Source organism: Cervus canadensis, chromosome 2 (genome assembly GCF_019320065.1).
Source record: "Cervus canadensis isolate Bull #8, Minnesota chromosome 2, ASM1932006v1, whole genome shotgun sequence".
Lineage (NCBI taxonomy): Eukaryota > Metazoa > Chordata > Mammalia > Artiodactyla > Cervidae > Cervus > Cervus canadensis.
Window position 1 is genome coordinate 114,628,389 of NC_057387.1, and position 18,502 is coordinate 114,646,890.

The 18,502-nt window shown below is 61.1% G+C and overlaps 1 protein-coding gene across 1 annotated transcript; it reads left to right on the forward strand.

The window, feature by feature from the left end:
* The first annotated feature begins 113 nt into the window (after window positions 1–113).
* ATG4B (autophagy related 4B cysteine peptidase) lies at window positions 114–17,303 on the forward strand. The gene is made up of 13 exons (XM_043462237.1): window positions 114–458; window positions 7,494–7,595; window positions 7,725–7,796; window positions 8,931–9,029; window positions 9,409–9,510; window positions 10,000–10,072; window positions 10,599–10,678; window positions 13,358–13,551; window positions 13,800–13,878; window positions 14,020–14,165; window positions 15,089–15,145; window positions 15,394–15,487; window positions 16,151–17,303. The coding sequence occupies exons 1-13, from the start codon at window positions 224–226 to the stop codon at window positions 16,222–16,224; spliced, it is 1,407 nt and encodes a 468-aa protein (XP_043318172.1). The 5' UTR covers window positions 114–223; the 3' UTR covers window positions 16,225–17,303.
* Window positions 17,304–18,502: the final 1,199 nt, after the last annotated feature.

Below are 18,502 nucleotides of genomic sequence, written 5' to 3' on the forward strand. Positions count from 1 at the left end.
AGGGGCGCCGCCCGAGACGCGCGGGGCCAGGGGTGGGCGGGAGCGCCCCGAGCCTGCAGCGCCCGCCGGCGACATGGCGCCCGGGGCGCGTCCGTACGGCAAGATGGCTGCCCCGAAGGGCGCGTGCGCGCTGCCGGCCCACCGCCCGCCCCGGCGCCCTGCGGCTCTCTAGCGCCGGCCTCCGCGGCCGCGGCGAGTAGCCGCGGGAATCCCCGGGGGCGCGATGCAGGCCGCCAGGAGGCCGAGAGCCCGGGCCCGGGCCCCAACGGCGGGCGCGCCGTACGCCAAGATGGCGGTGGCGCCGCGGCCGTGCATCTTCGACCCCGTACTTCCGGCCCCGCCCGCGCCCGCGCCGCGCGACCCGGATTGGCCCGGGCGGCGGCGCGTCGCGTCGCGCTGCGGAGCCGTCGGAGCGACGCCGCGCTCAGTCGGCGGTCCTGGAGCGAAGATGGACGCAGGTGAGGGCCGGCGGTGAGTGGGGCCGCCGGGGAGGCCCTATCCGAGCCGCGCGCCGGCGCCTGGGCTGGGGCCTCGCCGGCGCTGCACGGGCGCGGGCACGGGGCGGGGCGCGGTCCTGAGGCGGCGCGGGGCGCGGGCGGCGTCCGCGGGCGGCCGGTTAGGGTCTGACAGCCCAGTCAGGGTCGGCGTGTCTGGCGCCCCGGCGGCCGCTCTCGGGGGCCCGAGGGCGGCCGGGACGAGCAGGGGCGGCGCGGGGCGCGGGCGGGGGCGCCGGGAGGTGCTGCGGGGCAGGGGGAGCCGGTCTCTGACGCGGCGGCGGGAAGCTTTTGTCCCCCCCGCCCGGAGTTAAGAAGGGGAAACTTCAACTCTCACAAAGTACGTAGGTAGGCTGCAGGCGAACGACATACTTCAGTACTCACAACGCACGCATTTTTACTTCTTCAAATCCAGTAACCAATAAATGATCCCAGCGTTCCCCGTGATTGAAAGGACAGACTGACTCCGCCTCATCGTGTCTCAACTTTTTGGGAGCTTAACAGCAATGCAGAGTGTGCGGGGACTGGGTTGGGAGGGTGTGCGCGCATCCGTACATGTGTGTGTATCTGTGTGTGTGTGCTGTTTTCGTCTGTTTTCATTGTGTTTCTGCTGCGGAGGGGACACTTCTTTAATTTTTGCTGGCACGCTATTGGGGATCTTTGTCCAGTATCCTTGAAAGCATTCTTACGCCTCGAAAGGCTTTCTTTTTCCATCCCACAGCAGGGTTATTCCTTTTATAAAATCTGTAGGAAGTGATCTGTGTTAAGAACCCTCGCAACGGTACAGACTCTCCTCTGGCTTAATTCCCTCTGTCATCCTGGATGACTTTGTTTTTGCTTCATTTCTCTCTTCCTGGACAGCAGCTGCAATAGACATTTACTGGACTCTCAGTTTGGAAGCTGTGACATAGACCTTTATGGCCAATATTTCAGTGATTTGTGGCATCTTGGCAGTTCAATGTGTTAGGTAGGAGAAGGAGATGGTAGCCATGATTCCCAAAACGTGATGTTAACCAGATGTGTTGTGAAGCTGTTTAAAACAAAAAGGACTACGCCCCTGGGTGGGGGAAGGAATAGAATTATTTATTTACTAAGACCATCCCTTGAGAGACTCAGGGTAGAAAGCACGGTTTTGTGGTGGTCATCTTACCTTGAACATGGAAACTGTCATGTTCAAGTTAAGAGCATGATGGAACCTTCATGGGACCCTGATCCCTGCTTCAAAGCAGAGATGTTTGCATGTGAGGGCCTCTGCTGACGTCTGTGTCTCTAGGGTGTTGTAGATCAGTTTTCTTTCTGACCTGATGCTGTGCGTCCTTTGGGATCATTTAATGTCCAGCCTGCCCTGATTCCCGGAGTTCTCACAGGTTTTGCCTTCCTGGCCAAACGTTATGCAGTTCTCGTGGTTTTTACAGTCATCCGTTCAATAGCTGTGTTTATTACTGAGTGTGGGTTTGTTTCCGGCATTGTTCTAGATCTTGGGACTAGAGAAGTGAACGAAATAGATAAAAAGCATGTCCTGACTGACATGTTAGACGTGACACCCACGGTGTGGCTTGTGGGAGAGTGCTGTGGGCCAAGCAGGAGGGAGTTGGAATCACCAGGATGGCCTGGAAAGATCTTACCACAGAGGCAGCCAGTTTTGACCGGGACTCAAAAGCAGCGCAGGGGGAAGGGCATGTGGTCTGCTCCGGGAGTGACCAGTGGCCACGGTGCAGTGGGTGGGGGTGAGCGAACTGAAGGCAGGGTAGCGACAAGGTCTGGTCGTGGGCCTTGTTGGCTCGTGGGGCAGGCATGTGAGTGGAACGGGGCTGCTTTGGGGGCTTTTCCAAGGAGGAGTAACGTGACTCGCACTGGCTGCTCTGCTGCAGAGGAGCAGAAGGCCCGTCAGGAGGCCGCTGCGGTGAGCCAGGTGCCAACCTGGAGGGCTCGGTCCTCGTGGGGAGAGGGGTCGAAATCAGTGCCTCTGCAGGTCGGGGCAGGAGGGCTGTGGCGCTGGGAAGTGTGAGGGCCAGCCGTGCGTTGAGTGGCGTTTGAAATGCCACAGTCTGTGGCTTGAGCTGGGAAATGCAGGCGGGGAGACCTGGGGAGCTCCGCTTGCCCGGGAGATGTCAGGAGGAGGGTCTTGGACGGGGTAAGACTAAGGCACCTGCTAGACATCTGTGTATTGTCCAGGGAGCCTCGGGTCTGCAGGCCTGGAGCCGAGGGCGGAGGCCTGGGCTGGAGGTAGACGTGTGTGGGGCCGCTTTGGGTGAGGTCTCTACGGGCCTGAGTGGGAGGGGAGGCAGGGCTGGAGGCCCAGGGCTGCTGCCAGGCTGCGGGCTGCAGGCGGCAGGCAGACCCCAGGCCCGTCCTCAGAATGCGCTGTGGTTGGCACTGAGCTTGGCATGCTGTCGGCTCCTTGAGGACAGAGTTGGTGTCTTGTGCTTCATCTTTGGGCTTTGCCTGTGTCTGACAGGTGGTTGGTGATGGAAGAAGTGTAACTTGAGTTGCTGGTGATGCACATGGTCCTGTCCTGTGGGTGTTCCCGGGCTGCAGGGTTTGGGTATAATGGAAATCCGCATGTTGGTGTAACATGTAGGGGATGAGCAGGGCAGTCAGGCTCACTGGGGGCCGGCCGATGAGTTCGCTAAAGTGGCCTGGGCAGTGTCCTGGTGCCCCTGAAGTTCCAGCTTTCCTTCCCTTCCACTGATCTCCTTCCCTTCCTTCCTGTTTTCATTGAGAACTGCTGTTCAGTCGCTCATTCGTGTCCCACTCTCTGTGACCCCATGGACTGCATCAAGCCAGGCTTCCCTGTCCATCAGCACCTCCCGGAGCTTGCTCAGACTCATGTCCATCAAGTCAGTGATGCCATCCGACCATCTCATCCTCTGTCATCCCCTCTCCTGCCTTCAATCTTTCCCAACATCAGGGTCTTTTCTAATGAGTCAGCTCTTAGCATCAGGTGGCCAAAATATTGGAGCTTCAGCATCAGTCCTTCCAATGCCAGTATTTTCATATAAACTATTTGGGATTTAAAAAAAAAATAACAAGTTGCAAACTTGTTGTTTTAAACATAAGCATGTTCGTATGGAAGAAAAGAAGGGAACCCCTTCTTTTGGTTTTATTCTAAAAGTATACGTAACACGTATTTACAAAGTGTAACACGTATTTACAGAATATAATCTCTCAGAAATATACATGTTTTGGGAAAATGTCTTTGAAGTGTGGTACATTATACTAAGCTCTAAACAATTCTAATGGTGCATATTTTTTGTGCTTTTCCCTGGTTGAGTTATCATGTAATTGAGACTAAGTCATCTGGTTATGTTTATTGAGCACAGTTTGCTATTTTTCAATCATGTTAATAACATTAAATGGAAACATTTTAAAAATAGAATTGCCATTCTGTTAGTGGACTCTCTGCTTTCTCTTCCTGGTGTGATCAGGGACACCTTGGGGAGGAAGAGATGACTGGGTGGAAAAAAGTGTTTCTAAAAGCCTTCTTTCTCAAAGTGGATGGTGTGTGTCTTGCTTCTACTGTGTCCTCTTACTTCAAATCGGAGTCAGTACCCGAGCACCTGGAGACGGGCATTCTTTGGGAAGTCGGGCTCCTTTTAACTCAGGAGGCGCGTGAGCTCCATAGACGAGGATCCCGAGGTTCCCCTCGCTGGTCTGTGTTGTGAGACGAGGCCTCCTCCGGGTCGGGTGTGAAGACTGCTGGTCCTCAGCCGGTGGAGCTGGTCAGTCTGAGGGCGAGTCAGTGCAGGAGCTTCTGAGGATGGACTCCTCTTGTGGTTCGGTCTGTGTGAGGCTTAGTGACTGTGAACGTTCCTTTAAAAATGGGAAGGTATCAGAGTTTCTGTTGAAGTCTTTGCTGACCTTGTGTTCTGAAGTGTTTTCTGTCCCATGGAAGCATGAAAACATATTTTGGCTAAATTAATACTGAAAACGAACAACAGTGGCGTTTGGTTTGGCGGAGGGAGAATTGAGTTTCCTCGGACACGCCTTACGGCCTGAACTCACGGGGAGGGGGCCAGAGGGTGCTGGCCCGGGCTGGGGTCCCGCGTCCCTGGCGCCAGCCTGCGTTCTCATCCCGTGGGCAGAGCTGGCCACTCGCCCTAGTTCCTGGGTGAAGAAACGGAGGCTCAGAATTGTGAGCCGTGTGTCAGCCAGCAGGTGGGTTCTTGGGGTTTCCAGCATCAGATCTCAATAGAAGGTCGAAGAGCAGAAGTGAGTGGAATTCGGAGGGGTCTGTCCTTCCTTCATTGCAGAGGCCGGGCCTCAGGTCAGGGGTGGTGGTGGGGGGGGTGGCTCGTGTCCCCCTCCCCAGGCTGAGAAGCCCTTGGCTCTGGCACAGAGCCACAGGTCCGTGGACCTGTGCTGGCGCCGGTGGGCAGGCCCGTTCTCGGGGCCAGGGCTGGTCAGGTCACTTGGGTGACCTGGCTGATTCTGGAGGACATTGTCCCTGGGTGGGGGGGGTTGCAGCTTGGACTGTGGAGATGGGTGTGCTGCCCTCCCCGCGCCCCCCAGGGAGGATCAGGGTCTTGCTGCACGTGCTGATCCTTTTCTCTCTCTGGCTTCTGCTTTGCCAGTGAGTTAACTGGCATAGAGGAGGAGGGTGTGGGCTGCAGACCCCCGGGCGCTCCACAGGGCACAGAGAGGGGAGCCGGGCCCGGGGCGTCCTCGGCTGATGTGAGAGGAGCCATGACCTGTGCCTGGAAGGGTCCCGCCTCCAGGAGGAGCGGGAGGTGTGGGCGTGCCGGACCCCTGTCAGCTTCCTGCCCACGTGGTCCCTTCAGGAGCCTTGGGTGGTGAAGACTGTGAGGCTGCCAAGCCTGTAATGTTGTTAGTCACAGCGGGGGACTCGGTGATGTGTTAACAGGGAGGACACCTGTTTCCCCTTCCCTCTGAAGTTGGCTGTGTTGCCTGTAAAGTCGGCGCTTTACCCTGAGAGCCATGCCTGCTTCCTCGAGTGTGCCTTCTTGGGTGAGAACCCTCCCACTGCGGGCGGCTGCTGTCACTGGCGTTCAGAGCAGCCGTGTCTCCTTTTCTTGCTCATCTCACTGGAGGCTGGATGTCTCCAGAGCGTCCCAGGGCCCTCTGATGTGTGTGTGTGTCCCTTTGTCCCCGGAGCGCTTCAGGGCTCAGTAGGCAGGTCCACCTTGGGTTCTGGGCTGCAGTCCTGCAGGGTGAGTGTCACTGAGATCAGACAGGTTCTGTTGGCGCTGCACCCTTGGAGTCATCCTGGCGGGCCTGAGTCCACAGCTGTGTAAACCTCGAGGTCTGAGAAGGCCGTGCCCTCTGAAGATGTGGAGATGGCTCCCACGGGCAGAGACACAGATGTGTTCTCTCTTTGAGAAGACAGAACTGTAGCTCATTCCTGCTCGGTTTTTATAATCACATGCACAAACAGAGAACCCTATGTGGAAAGGGCTGGAGAGAAATTTGGAGGTTGACTTATTAATCCCTGATTGCAAGCCAGCCTGGCAGACGTGGGGGACGCACGGACGAGGCAGGCCCTCAGAGCAGGTGGCCTCGCCCCGGAAGCACAGGGCCCCCCTGAGCCCGTGGGGTTTCGGGCGATGGGCAGGAGACAGAGCTGGCTCCAGTGTGTGGTGTCTCGAGCGCTTTCTGCGCCCTGGGACTGCAGGTTGGCTGAGCAGCAGTGGAGCCATTTGGGGCAGGCAGGCCGCGTGCCTTTGTCCTTGACGTTGGTGATGCACGCTGACCTTGGAGCCCTTTGTCTGCGGACCTCTCGTGAGCCCCCCTCGGGAAGGTTCAGGGCTGCGTCCCAGCTGTGCTGCAGGGCATCCTGTCACATGTTCTAGTGACGGGTGAGGAGCTTTCCCCACCCAGAGGCGCCCCCAGCTGTGAGGGCCCCACAGGGACCCATGCCCCTCTGCCCAGCTTTCCCGGGGCTGGGGGTGCGGGCTGGACGCTGTGAGGCGCCAGGACTCTGGACAAAGAAACGCAGGCAGGGCCTGGCCCATCTGTGAGTCGGCACAGAAGGCTTCTGCAAGGAGGCACCAGGCTGCAGCTGATGCTTTATGTTTTGTGGCCTTTGGATTTTTATGTTTTGTTTTAGTAAATTGTTTTTGTTTACCAAAAAGTAGGGCTGTTACTGAAAAATAAAGCCAGGTGTGGGAGAAACTCATCTCATGTCTTTGATTTTCCGGAGAGCTGAGTGGAGTTGGCGGGTGGAGGGGATGGGGGCGCTGTTGGAGCTGGTGAGGCGGCAGCCGGGAGCGGGGTGCCTGGGGCGCCCCATGGGCGCGGCTGAGCTGCCGCATCGGGAACCCAGGGCAGAGGGAGGGTGTCTGCCGGGCTCTGGGCATCTCTGAAGCCACGCAGTGGGCGGCCCACAGGTGGACATGGCGTATGTGCAGCTCCGCAGGAAGTGGGGGTGCACCCCAGGCTCCAGGCCACTTGGCGCCCAGGCCCCGGGCTTCGCGCTGGTTTCCGGAGTGGCGCCCTGGCCCGCCGTGCCCTGCCGGACTGCTGCTCTGCCTTGCATGCCGTCCAGACCGGCCTCGCGTGCAGAGATGGAGGTCTGGGCCCATCTGTGTTTGTTGTTTCGATTCCAGTCTGAAACAGTTAGGGGCTTAAAGTGTTAGTCACTCAGTCATGTCCCACTCTTCGTGACTTTGAGGACTGTAGCCGCCAGGCGCCTCTGTCCGTGGATTCTCCAGGCAGGAACACTGGAGTGGGTAGCCATTCCCTTCTCCAGGGGATCGTCCTGGCCCAGGGATCAAACCCGCATCTCGGGCACTACAGGCGGCCCCTCTGCTGCGTGGGCCTGGGCCTGCTTCCCTCTCCCCGCAGTCCGCTGGGCGCTGGCTCTGCTGCCTGGAACCCTAGAGGCTGAGGAGGCGGGGGCGGGGCCGCCGCCCGGCGCAGAGGCCCCGCCCCGCCCCGAACTCCACGGTGCACTCTCTGTGCAGAGACGCTGTGCGTGATCTCTGATCTCGTTTATAAAATCAGGAAACGGCCATCAGAGTGTGTCTTTGGTTTCCATAGCTACTCTGACCTACGACACGCTCCGATTCGCTGAGTTTGAGGATTTCCCTGAGACCTCGGAGCCCGTCTGGATCCTGGGGAAGAAGTACAGCGTCCTCACAGGTACAGCCCCGCCGAGCTGCCCTGCTCTCCTGCAGAGAGTGGCGTGCTGGTGAGTTGTCTGTGACTTCCCGAGACACAGGCCCTGGACGCTTACCGCTGTGTGTGCGTGCTCCTCCTCTCACCCTCTAGAAAAGGACGCAATCTTGGCCGATGTGACGTCGAGACTCTGGTTTACGTACAGAAAGAACTTCCCGGCCATTGGTAAGTACTGCCTGCTACAGCCTGTGGTTCAAGCGGATCTCAGCATGTCGGGGGCTTGTCCCTGGAGCCACCCTCAGGCAGCCCTAGCTACAGACGCGGCGAGGTCTGCGCCTGCTGGTTGCAGAGCGCAATCGCAGCCCAGTGCCCCTGGTCCTGTTGCGCCGGTGATGCTTCTGACAGTGAGCCACACTTGCTCACTGGGGCCGGGGCAATGAGCCACACCCGGCGTTGACAGTGGAGAGCGGAACGCAGCAGGAAGTGCATGGCCCCTCTCAGTGCTGAGGCCGCCTCTGCTCCCGGAGGCCCTGTGCCTACACGCTGGGCCCGGGTTGGAGCTGGGAAGCCCTGCTCGCACCCCTGAGCTGTCCCTGTGGGTCCTGCTCTTGGTTCTGGGCCCTGAAGAGCAAGCTTCTCTCTAGCCAGGGCTCCTCACTGTGGCCCTGGCGGTGGGCCTGGCCGCCCCCTGTTGGAGAGCCGGGGCCCGAGGCTGGGACCAGGAGGCGGTCGGTCTCCTTCAGACCCTCCTCAGGGGGCTGCTGTCTGTCTGCGGAGCTCGGGAGCGGGGGGCACCTGCCTGCCCCAGGGCCGCATCCCGTGGCGGGCTTGTCAGATACCTCAGGCGCTCTCTCGCTCCTGCTGGGCCCCAGATGGGGCTGAAGCCGCTGGGCGGGCGACGCTGTCCGTAGGTCTGCTCTCTGAACCCCCGGGCAGGGCGGCTGGTGGCAGCCTGCGGCTGTCAGGGCGGAGCTCAGCGGCTCTCCCCTCCTTGGTCTGTGCTGCTGTCTGTCCAGCAAGACTGCTGTGCAGGGCGGGGCGACCCGTGTGCTGCCGAGGCCGCGCCTGCAGGCGCTCTGCCGCTCTGCGCCCGCAGTGCACCTGCGAGCCCCGCCGCCTCTGCCTCGGGCCTGTTGCACACCTGGGACACCGGCGCCCACTCTCTGCTTCACTCGTGGGGCTGAGGTCTCTTCACGTGTGTCAGACGTTCTGTTTCTCTGTGACTTGTTCACACATTGGCCCTGACGAGGGGATCGTGAAGTCATTTCCCTCGGCGTGAGCGGGTCATCAGCGCAGAGTGAGCCGCGCAGGGCTGGACCTGGGTCTGACGGCACGCGCCTCTCTCGCCCTCCACGGCAGGGGGCACTGGCCCCACCTCGGACACGGGCTGGGGCTGCATGCTGAGGTGCGGACAGATGATCTTCGCCCAAGCCTTGGTGTGTCGGCACCTGGGCCGCGGTGAGTCTCCGCGGGGTCAGTTGCGTTCTCGGGGGGCAAGGACGGTGGGGGGAGGACATCACAGTCACACTCTTGGGGTTTCGGGATTTCTTTGTAACAGCCTCGAGGTTTTCATTGATTAAAAAAGTGGCTCTGAAGACGCTCATAAGCGTTTGTGTTTCAGAAGTGATTTTTAAACCACCAAACCATTTTTTACTTCTGTGTGGATCTGCTTTGATGTGTCGGCATGTGTATATTTGAAGTCCTGAGGAACTTGGTTCTTCCACTTGGGGAGTTTCTCAGGAAGTTTGGGCGCCACGTATGTTTTGAGCGCTTTATAGCGATGATGGCTTTTCGCTTGCATTTGGTGAAACTGAACTTGCGTGTTTGTCTCCCGTAGACTGGAGGTGGACGCAGCGGAAGAGGCAGCCAGACAGCTACTCCAGCGTCCTGCAGGCATTCCTGGACAGGAAGGACAGCTGCTACTCCATCCACCAGATAGGTGGGGGGTTGCGGCTCGTCGGGTGTGGGCCTCGAGGGCGCCCCTGTGGTGAGAGGCGGGGATCTGCCCGCGCTGACGTGCTGTCAGCCTGGCGTTGGTGAACAGCAGCTTGCAGGCCTCGCAGGCTGCCCCTTGGCGCCCCACCGTGGGGGCACTGCCTGTGTAGATGCCCCGCTGTCAGCCAGCTCGTCGTGTCCTGTTTCCACCCTGGGGGGGGCGCGGGCGGAGCTCTGTGCTCACCCATCTGCATGCCGCCCCGCCTCAGCCCGCTCCCCCAGTGGGGCTAGGGTGGGGCCTGCGGGGGTGCAACTTGAAGAGAACGGGTTCCTGCGGGCGGCGGTGGCCGCGTTCTGGCGCCAGTCAGGAGCTCCTGTGAGGCAGGCCTCCCAGCCAGTGTCCGGGGCCACGCCAGGCGGGGTCTCGTCCTGGGGCTGGGCGGAGTTGGGGACGCCGGGGGTGAGGCTCGCCAACCAGCTCTGTCTCTTGCAGCACAAATGGGAGTCGGCGAGGGCAAGTCCATCGGCCAGTGGTATGGGCCCAACACCGTCGCCCAAGTCCTCAAGTATGTGCCTGGGGCGCTCAGACTCACCCGGGTCTCTGCTGTTGAAGGGAATGAGGGGCCTTTTACTCTCTCGGGGTCCTTTGCAGGACCCTTAGGAGGCTCCTTAGAGGTCACTGTGCCGAGTGGTCTCAGGACTCAGAATCTGTGAGGATTTAGTGAGGATGGATTCCTTCATCCCAGTGTGCCCCCTGGGCCCTGGGAACCCCTGCAGAGCCCTCAGTTCAAATAGAGCCCCTTCCTCTCAGACAGTAATTTCTCGGCCACAGGCGCCCACCCAGCACAGTGCCTCCCTCTGTGCTGTCAGCTCAGCGTGTCGGGGGGCGAGGGTTGGGGTGACTAGGGGTGGCCGGGCTGCCTCAGGCTGGGTGAGACCTGGCCTTGGCTTCTGACTCTTGCCCGTGTGCTGGCCTGATTGGGAGGAGATCCCTGAAGGGCTCCTCGCAGGACCTCCCCTGGGCAGCGGTGGCGGGCAGCAGCCATGCGTCTGGAGCCGGCAGGCTCATCGGGCTGTCCCCGCTTCCCGTAGGAAACTGGCTGTCTTTGACACCTGGAGCGCCCTGGCTGTGCATGTGGCGATGGACAACACGGTGGTGATGGCGGACATCAGTAAGTGAGCGGGCTCCGGGCTGAGGGCCCGACGGCGCCAGCCAGGCAGGGTGGGAGGGCGCTGGGGGCCCTGCTTCTGGTCTCGGGTGGAATCATCAGTGCCTGTGCGCTGGGCCTGTGTGCTCTCTGATGCCCCACGAGGAATGCCACCGCGTCTTCCTGGCTCCCAGACGCTGCCAGAGGTTTAGAGTTTGGAGGAGGACCCGGATTCACGAGGTCTGGAGGCAAAGACGTGGCCTAATTGTCGTCACTGACAGAAAAGCAGAGAGTTCAGACACGCTGACAGTGTGAACCGGGCTGGAACCCACAGGTGGGGGCCTGGTGTCACCGAGACCACCCCCCCCCCCCCCCCCCCCCACTCACAGGGTGCAGCATGGGGCGGGCCGCCTGGGGGGCGCAAGCCGCTCCTGTCTCAGGCCAGGCGTGGGCAGACCCCGGGCCAGCAGGAAGGTGTCCTTGTCACAGAAGAATCTCAGGCAGCAGAGCAGAACTCAGGTAAAGTTGAGAGACAGTGCAGCAGGTCGGATATGTCCACAGAGCAGTTCTATAAACTGATGCGGAGCAGGTAGGGGAAAAGGACAGGATCTTAATTACCTAGAAATGTCAAGCTTTCTGTCTCAGCTTTTGGGTCAAAAAGTCAAGCTTAAAGATTACATGTCAGAAGCTGACATGTACTAAACTCAGGGAAAAGCATATACCTTTAATACTGGTGATGACGTAGTAAAAGTGACAGGGAATGAAGTATTGCTCAAGAGCCTAGGAAAGGACCAATAAAAGTGATGGAAGGAACTTCAGAAGAATGGCATCAACAAAGAGAAATGTAGAGATTAATGATTTAAAAGGAGATATGTAGAACCACTACCTTCTAGAGCTGGTTCTTTGCAACAATGTGCACATCACCAGCAACTGCATCCGGGGTGAGGAGAAGCCCCGAAATCTGTGTCTGGAAATTAGGGGAGAGCTGGACGCTGACCCCTGTGCATGGGTTTCCCTGGCCCAGCAGTTCTGTGGCACCCGCTGGGCGTGCTGCAGTTCAGCTCAGTTCTGAGCCCGTCTGCAAGCCTGCAGGGGGCATCACACCCGCAGGACCACCTGACACCCACCCCCACCCCCCCAACTGAAGACCCCAGGGCAAGTCCAGGTGGTCGCCCATGCTTCCGACAGACTGGTTGGAGGCTCCATGACCCTGCCCTTGGCTCTGTGACCTTGCTGGAGCGGCTGGGAGACTGAGGAGCACTTCACTCACGAGAGCACGGGGTACCCAGGGACAGGACTCAGAGGTGGCCGATGGGAGAGACGCTCGAAGTCCTTTCAGCGTTTGTGGGGGTGGCACTGACAGGCCCGAGGGACCGGGTCACCATCCGCTGGCGACTGAACTCCAGCGCTCCCCTCCCTGGAGCGGCGTGGAGGGGTGCCTGCATCCAGCCCCTCCCTCAGGGCTCTCCAGAGCCCCCAGTGACAAATGGGGACGGCTCCACGGTGCTCCTCACTCGGGAAAGTCCGAGGGTTTGGGGGCACCCACTCAGGACACACCCCTGGCCCCTTCCGATTAGCGATGGACTCAGGGTGTTTGATGGGCTCTGAGGAGTCACAGAGTGAGCCCTGACCCTCCACTGCGCACATACCTACCTTGGGTGTCTGTCGGCGCTCTTTGAGTAAGTAGATTCATGGATCTTTTTTTTTTTTTAAATTCAAGGTGTTTCCCCTTAGGGTCGTGACTCACTGTCCCAGACTCGGCTGGCTCCTTGCCAGTGTTCAGGCGTGTGTGTTGTTGTAACCCCTCTTTCCTGGCATTCTCTCTCTTGTCCCGTTGGTTGGGAAGGGTGTCCAGGAACCACGGCTGGGGGCCTGGGGTGCTTGTGGCTGCTGGAGGGTCTCCTACACTGAACTCGGGAGTAAACCTGCTCCCTGAGGGACTGGAGGGTGTGTTTAGACAGAAGAAAAAGAGAGCAGAACCGTTCCCACTTGATGCTGTCCATGCTGAGGGGGCTTCGGGCCGGTGGTCAGTGCTGTGTCCACCCGGCTGGGGGCTCCACGGGGCTTGTTTTACCATTGCTTCCCAGGGGCACACAAGTGCCCTCTTGCCTCACTGTGTGTATGCTGTCAGTTCAGTTCAGTCGCTCAGTCTGTCCCACTCTTTGCTTCCCCATGAATCGCAGCACGCCAGGCCTCCCTGTCCATCACCAAATCCTGGAGTTTACTCAGACTCATGCACATCGAGTCGGTGATGCCATCCAGCCATCTCATCCTCTGTCATCCCCTTCTCCTCATGCCCCCAATCCCTCCCAGCATCAGGGTCTTTTCCAACGAGTCAGCTCTTCACATGAGGTGGCCAAAGTATTGGAGGTTCAGCTTCAGCATCAGTCCTTCCAATGAACACCCAGGACTGATCTCCTTTAGGATGGACTGGTTGGATCCCCTTGCAGTCCAAGGGACTCTCAAGGGTCTTCTCCAACACCACAGTTCAAAAGCTTTGTGCTGTAGTTGACAATGAAAGCTTGAAGTTGGATACACGCAGAAAAGCTGCGCTGTGTCTTCCCTGTCGTGGCAGGTTTGTCTTAGGCTCAGTTCCCAAGTCTGAGTTGTGCTTGACGCGCTGGACTGTTCACAGCTGTGTCTGCGGTGGCGGACTCGCGGCTCCTCCTGTTCAGCCCCTGAGAACGCGTCTGCCTCTTGCAGGGAGGTTGTGCAGGAGCGGCCTTCCCTGTGCCGGGGCCGAGGCCTTCCCCGCAGACTCCGAGCGGCACTGCAACGGCTTCCCGGCGGGGGCCGAGGACGGCGGGCGCGCGGTGCCCTGGAGGCCCTTGGTGCTGCTCATCCCGCTGCGCCTGGGGCTGGCGGACGTCAACGCGGCCTACGCGGGCACGCTCAAGGTGGGTCTGTGCCGGCCCCTCCCCTCTGCCCCCGGGTCGTGCCGGCTCCTCCCCACAGCTGCCCGCCCAGCCCGTGGCTGGGCCGACCCCGTGTGCACCTGCGAGGTGCCCCGCCATCCCCTTCTCCCCGCCTGGGGCTCCCCCAAAGGACCTGCCGCCTCAGGGTCGGGAGCCCTGCTCTGTGAGGGTGTGCTGGCAGCCGGCAGGGGCGGGGAGGAGCCCCTGCTCACACCCCCGCCTCCCCGTAGCACTGCTTCCGGATGCCCCAGTCCCTGGGCGTGATCGGGGGGAAGCCCAACAGTGCCCACTACTTCATCGGCTACATTGGTGAGTGGGGTTGAAGGAAGCGGGTGGTCTTCAGGGTGTCCCCCAACCCCGGACACGAAGCCTCCTCCGCCAGTCCGACGTGGCTTTGGGGGCTGAGATGGGGCCGCCCTGCCCTCACTGACCCGCCCACCCCCCATCCAGGGGATGAGCTCATCTACTTGGACCCCCACACCACGCAGCCGGCCGTCGCGACCGCTGACCGCTGCCCGGTCCCGGATGAGAGCTTCCATTGCCAGCACCCGCCCGGCAGGATGAGCATCGCGGAGCTCGACCCGTCCATCGCCGTGGTGCGTCCCCGGCGTCCCGGAGTCACCGCTGTCCTGCTGCTGCTCTCGGAGGGAGGGCCCCCGCTCCCATAATTTCAGAGTCGTGCGCTTACCGTGATCCAGAAGCGCAAGGAGCGGCCCCGGCCCCGCCCCCTGCCGCGGCCCCCTCCCCCGGGCTCCCGCCCTGCGAGCTTCGTGCTCTGTGCTCTCCTTTCTGAGCTGCTGTGTCTGCCGGGTGTCCTTTAAGAATGCACCTCCCCGCTCATGCTCTTCTGACAGCAAGACGGGAAGGGTTGGTTCGGCTCAGAGTACATTTATGGGAGGCCAGGGACCGCTGGAAATCAGAAGAACCTACGGGTCACCGGAGCCGTGGACATGAGGCATTTGGTCCTGAGAAGGGGCGACCCCAAACGCACTGCCTGTGGGTCTGGGTTACTCCCAGAGTCCCGTGGCCCCCGGGAGGGCGTCAGTGGTGGTCTTGCAGGAGCCCGCCTGTGAGCTCCTCAGAATGAGGCGGGGTCTGAGGCTGGCGGCAGGGATGCCGGCGGGTGGCCAACCCTCGGGGCCGGGGCGGCTCGTGGGACACAGGCCTCCGTCTTTCCTGTCCTCACCCCGGCCCGCGTGGTGCCCGGGCGCCTCTCCTCGGCTCCTGCTCCCATCTCTCTCTCGGCGGGCTGAGCGCTCCCAGTCCCCTCACGACCCTGGCGCTCCGAGCAGGGACTCCGAGGGGGGGGGGGTTCCCCGCATCCCTTCAGGAGGGCCAGGCCAAGGGCGTGGCAGGAGCCGGCTCCTGCTGTGCCCGGGCATCGTTGTGACCAGGCCCTTCGCGGTCCGTCTGGGCGGAGGTCGGCCTGGGCACTGCGGCCAGACAGCGAGGCGGCCCGGTGTGTCCAGGGTGCATGTGAGGGCCGGGCAACCCCACTTACGGCGAGTGTTGGTTGCAGGGGTTCTTTTGTAAGACCGAGGATGACTTTAACGACTGGTGTCAGCAAGTGAGAAAGGTTGGTGGTGGCTCCCGTCTCGTGGGATGGGGGGGTGGAGGCTGGCCGGGGGTGGGGTCCAAGCCCCATGCTCAGCGGGCCTGCCCTGCACTGGGCTGCGCTTGCTTCGCCTGCCTGGGAACGCCCGGCCATCCTTGCTGTGGTCGCAGACCCCCTGGGATTCCCAGTAGTCCTGGGGTCGCCCGGGAAGGCTGCCCGGCCCGGTGTGTCCTGCCTCTGCCGTGGCCTGACGCGCAGTCTGCTGACAGCTGTCCCTGCTGGGAGGCGCCCTGCCCATGTTTGAGCTGGTGGAGCAGCAGCCTTCCCACCTGGCCTGTCCTGACGTCCTCAACTTGTCCTTAGGTGAGTCCAGACGCCCACGGTCTCAGGCCGGGGTGCAGTCTGCGTGATGCCCTGGCCTCCCCAGGGCCTGTTCTGCTGACCTGTGGCCTTTCACGTTGGCCTGAGCCCCGTGTGCAGCTCCCTGGGGCTTTGTGAGGGGCCCCGGGGGGCACACCACGGGAGCCTGCTTCATGCCGCCCCAGGCTCCTGGGAGCTGGGACATGTTAGGCCTTCTGCAGCAAAGCAGCCGCCGGGGCTTGGTACCCGTGGCCCCGTGGTTCTAGGGGCACCTTCCCAGTGTGAGTGGAGCTCGTGGAGAGGGTACCTGCGGTGGGGCCAGGGTGCCCGCGCCACTGGGTACAGATGCCCACTAGGCCTGGGTGGTGCTGCTGAGCACCCTTCTGTGGGGTCCCTTGTCCCTGAGTCTCAGGGCTGGGCTCTGCTGCCTGTTCGGACACCTCCAGGAGCAGGGTGCCCCAGCTGGGTAGTCCCAGGTACCCCACCCCCGTCTGCATCCAGGCCGCCCTGACAGTCGGGCACTCGGCAGGACATGCTCCTTGCAGGGCACGCGGGTGGGATGCGGGGTGAAGCCTGTGTGCCCTTGGGCACTTGACCCTCGACCCCACCCCCCAGACTAAGTGACCCACGCCTGCGTCTGCCGAGGTTTTGTCTCGTTTTTTCTAGATTCTTCTGATGCGGAGCGACTGGAAAGATTCTTTGACTCAGAAGATGAAGACTTTGAGATCCTGTCCCTCTGAGAGTCCTGCAGGTGGGGACGGTCTCACTGGCCCTCCAGGGGCGCTTGGCCGCCGCGTCTCGTCCACCCGCTGCCCGCCGCCCAGCGCCCCAGCCCAGCCGCCTCCACCTGACTGAGGCCCTGGGTGCGCACTCCTGCCGCACTGCCAGCCCTGCCCGGCGCCCTGCGCCCTCCTGGCCTTGCCGCTCACCTTGAAATTAAAGCCCTGTCTGAAGCTCCGTGATGGACATGGCTGCTGCTGGGCGTGTCCCAAGACAGGCTCCGAAGACGCAGTCTGCAGGGCGCCGTGGGAGAAGGGGCCAAGGACCTCGGCGGGGCGTCCCGCATTGGGAGGAGAGGCGTGGGTGGGGGCGGGCAGTCAGGTCCAAAGATGTTGCTGTGCGTGGTGCCAGACGGCAGTGCCGCCTGCCCGGAGCCCCGGGGCGGCTGCGGGCCGCGCACTGCTGCTTGCTTGTCTCGCCCGCTTCCCCCAGGGTAGGGGACTTGGGCAGCTCGACGCCCCTGGAGCAGCCCCCTGCCTCACCCCTCCTCAGGGCCTCCCTCTTGGCCAGCATGGCTTCAGATGGTTTGGGGCCCGAGGGTCAAGCCTTCCACGTGGCGTGAGGTGGGCGTGCCGCTCCTCATGGCAGGAGCACACCTAGACCTGCTCACGCTGACCCGGGGCCACCTGCCACCTCTCAGCCTGCGTTCAGGCCCCACCGACGGCCTGTGTCCCACCAGGAAGCGCAGGCTGGCTGGGAGCTCGGGTGGGGGCGGCCCCCCTCCCAGGAGCCCCACCCATCCCCCACCCAGGGGGCATCGGGCACCCTGCCCCCTGGGTGTTGTCGACCTAACTTATTTCATCTCCCTTTTTGTCTCCTCCCCTCTGCTCCGTCCCTCAGGCAGAGCTGGGGGTCTCCGTTTCCCCTGCTACTGGCGCATGGGGTCTTCTCTGCTCCTGCTGGCAGCAGGGGCACCAGGGGGGACCACCGACCAGAGGGGACTGTCTCGTGTGTTGGGAAAGGCTTACTGAAGAGTGTTCACTCTTAGTCATATAGTTCGCGGTTCTTTACTGCAAATAATAACAGTTTCAATAGAAAACAGAATTTGTGTCTTGATTTTCCTGGAGCTGTCATGGTGAGAAGAACAAGGGTGGTATTTTCTGTTTGAAAGAACCCTCGCGAAGGACCTGGTGGACACGCATGACAAGCTCGTGGCTCCCAGGCCCGGGCACATGGCGCCCCCTGCACGGACCGCTCTGCAACGTGTGCTGCTCCTCACTTTGTGTTCTGCTGTCCAGTCGCTCAGTTGTGTCCGACCGTGACTGCAGCACGCCAGGCTTCCCTGCCTTTCACCATCTCCTAGTTTCTTCCGATTCACATCCATCGAGTCAGTGATGCCATCCAACCATCTCATTCTCTGTGCCCCTCTTCTCCTCCTGCCTTCAATCTTTCCCAGCATCAGGGTCTTTGTTCCAGTGTTAGCTCTTTGCATTAGTGGCCAAAGTATTGGAGATTCAGCTTCAGCATCAATCCTTCCAGTGAACACCCAGGACTGATCTCCTTTAGGATGGACTGGTTGGATCTCGAGTCTTCTCCAACACCACAATTTGAAAGCATCAGTTCTTCAGCTCTCGGCCTTCTTGATGGTCCCACCCTCACATCTGTACATGACTACTGGAAAAACCACCCAGTGGCTCAGCGGTAAAGGATCCGCCTGCAATGCAGGAAAGGCAGGTCTGATCCCTGGAGAATCCCGTGGACGGAGGAGCCTGGCGGGCTGCACGCCATGGGTTGCAGAGTCAGACACGAGGGCAGCAACTGAGCGCCTCCCATCTCGTGTGGTTTGTGTTTAAAGCGACGCGCAGGGAGGTCGGGCTGCCGCTTCCTCACGGGCGTGGCGTGGCCGCGGTGCTGGGCACTTGGCCGGCTCCCTGAGCAGCGTCCCTTTGGTGCCTCTGGTCACCCCCAAGGACTGAGCAAGGCCACTTGCCACGCCTGGGAGGTCCTGGTGGGAGTGCTGGAGCTATGCTGAGCCCTTCCACTCCCTGCTTCCGCCCGTCTGCCCGCTGCTGTGGGCTCGAGGGGGCCAGAGCCAGACAGGAAGTGCCGCAGCCGGAGCCCGAGGCCTGGCTTCTAGAAACAGCCCGCTTGGCTTCTAGAGCCTCCACACTCTGGCTGAGGCGCCTCTCAGGACTCTGGAGGTCAGAGTTCAGCAGGGCTTCCCTGGGGCCCTGGCCAATTCTTCTCCAGATCCCACACCCCGGCCCAGCACCCCACATGCATACACCACCCTCCCCG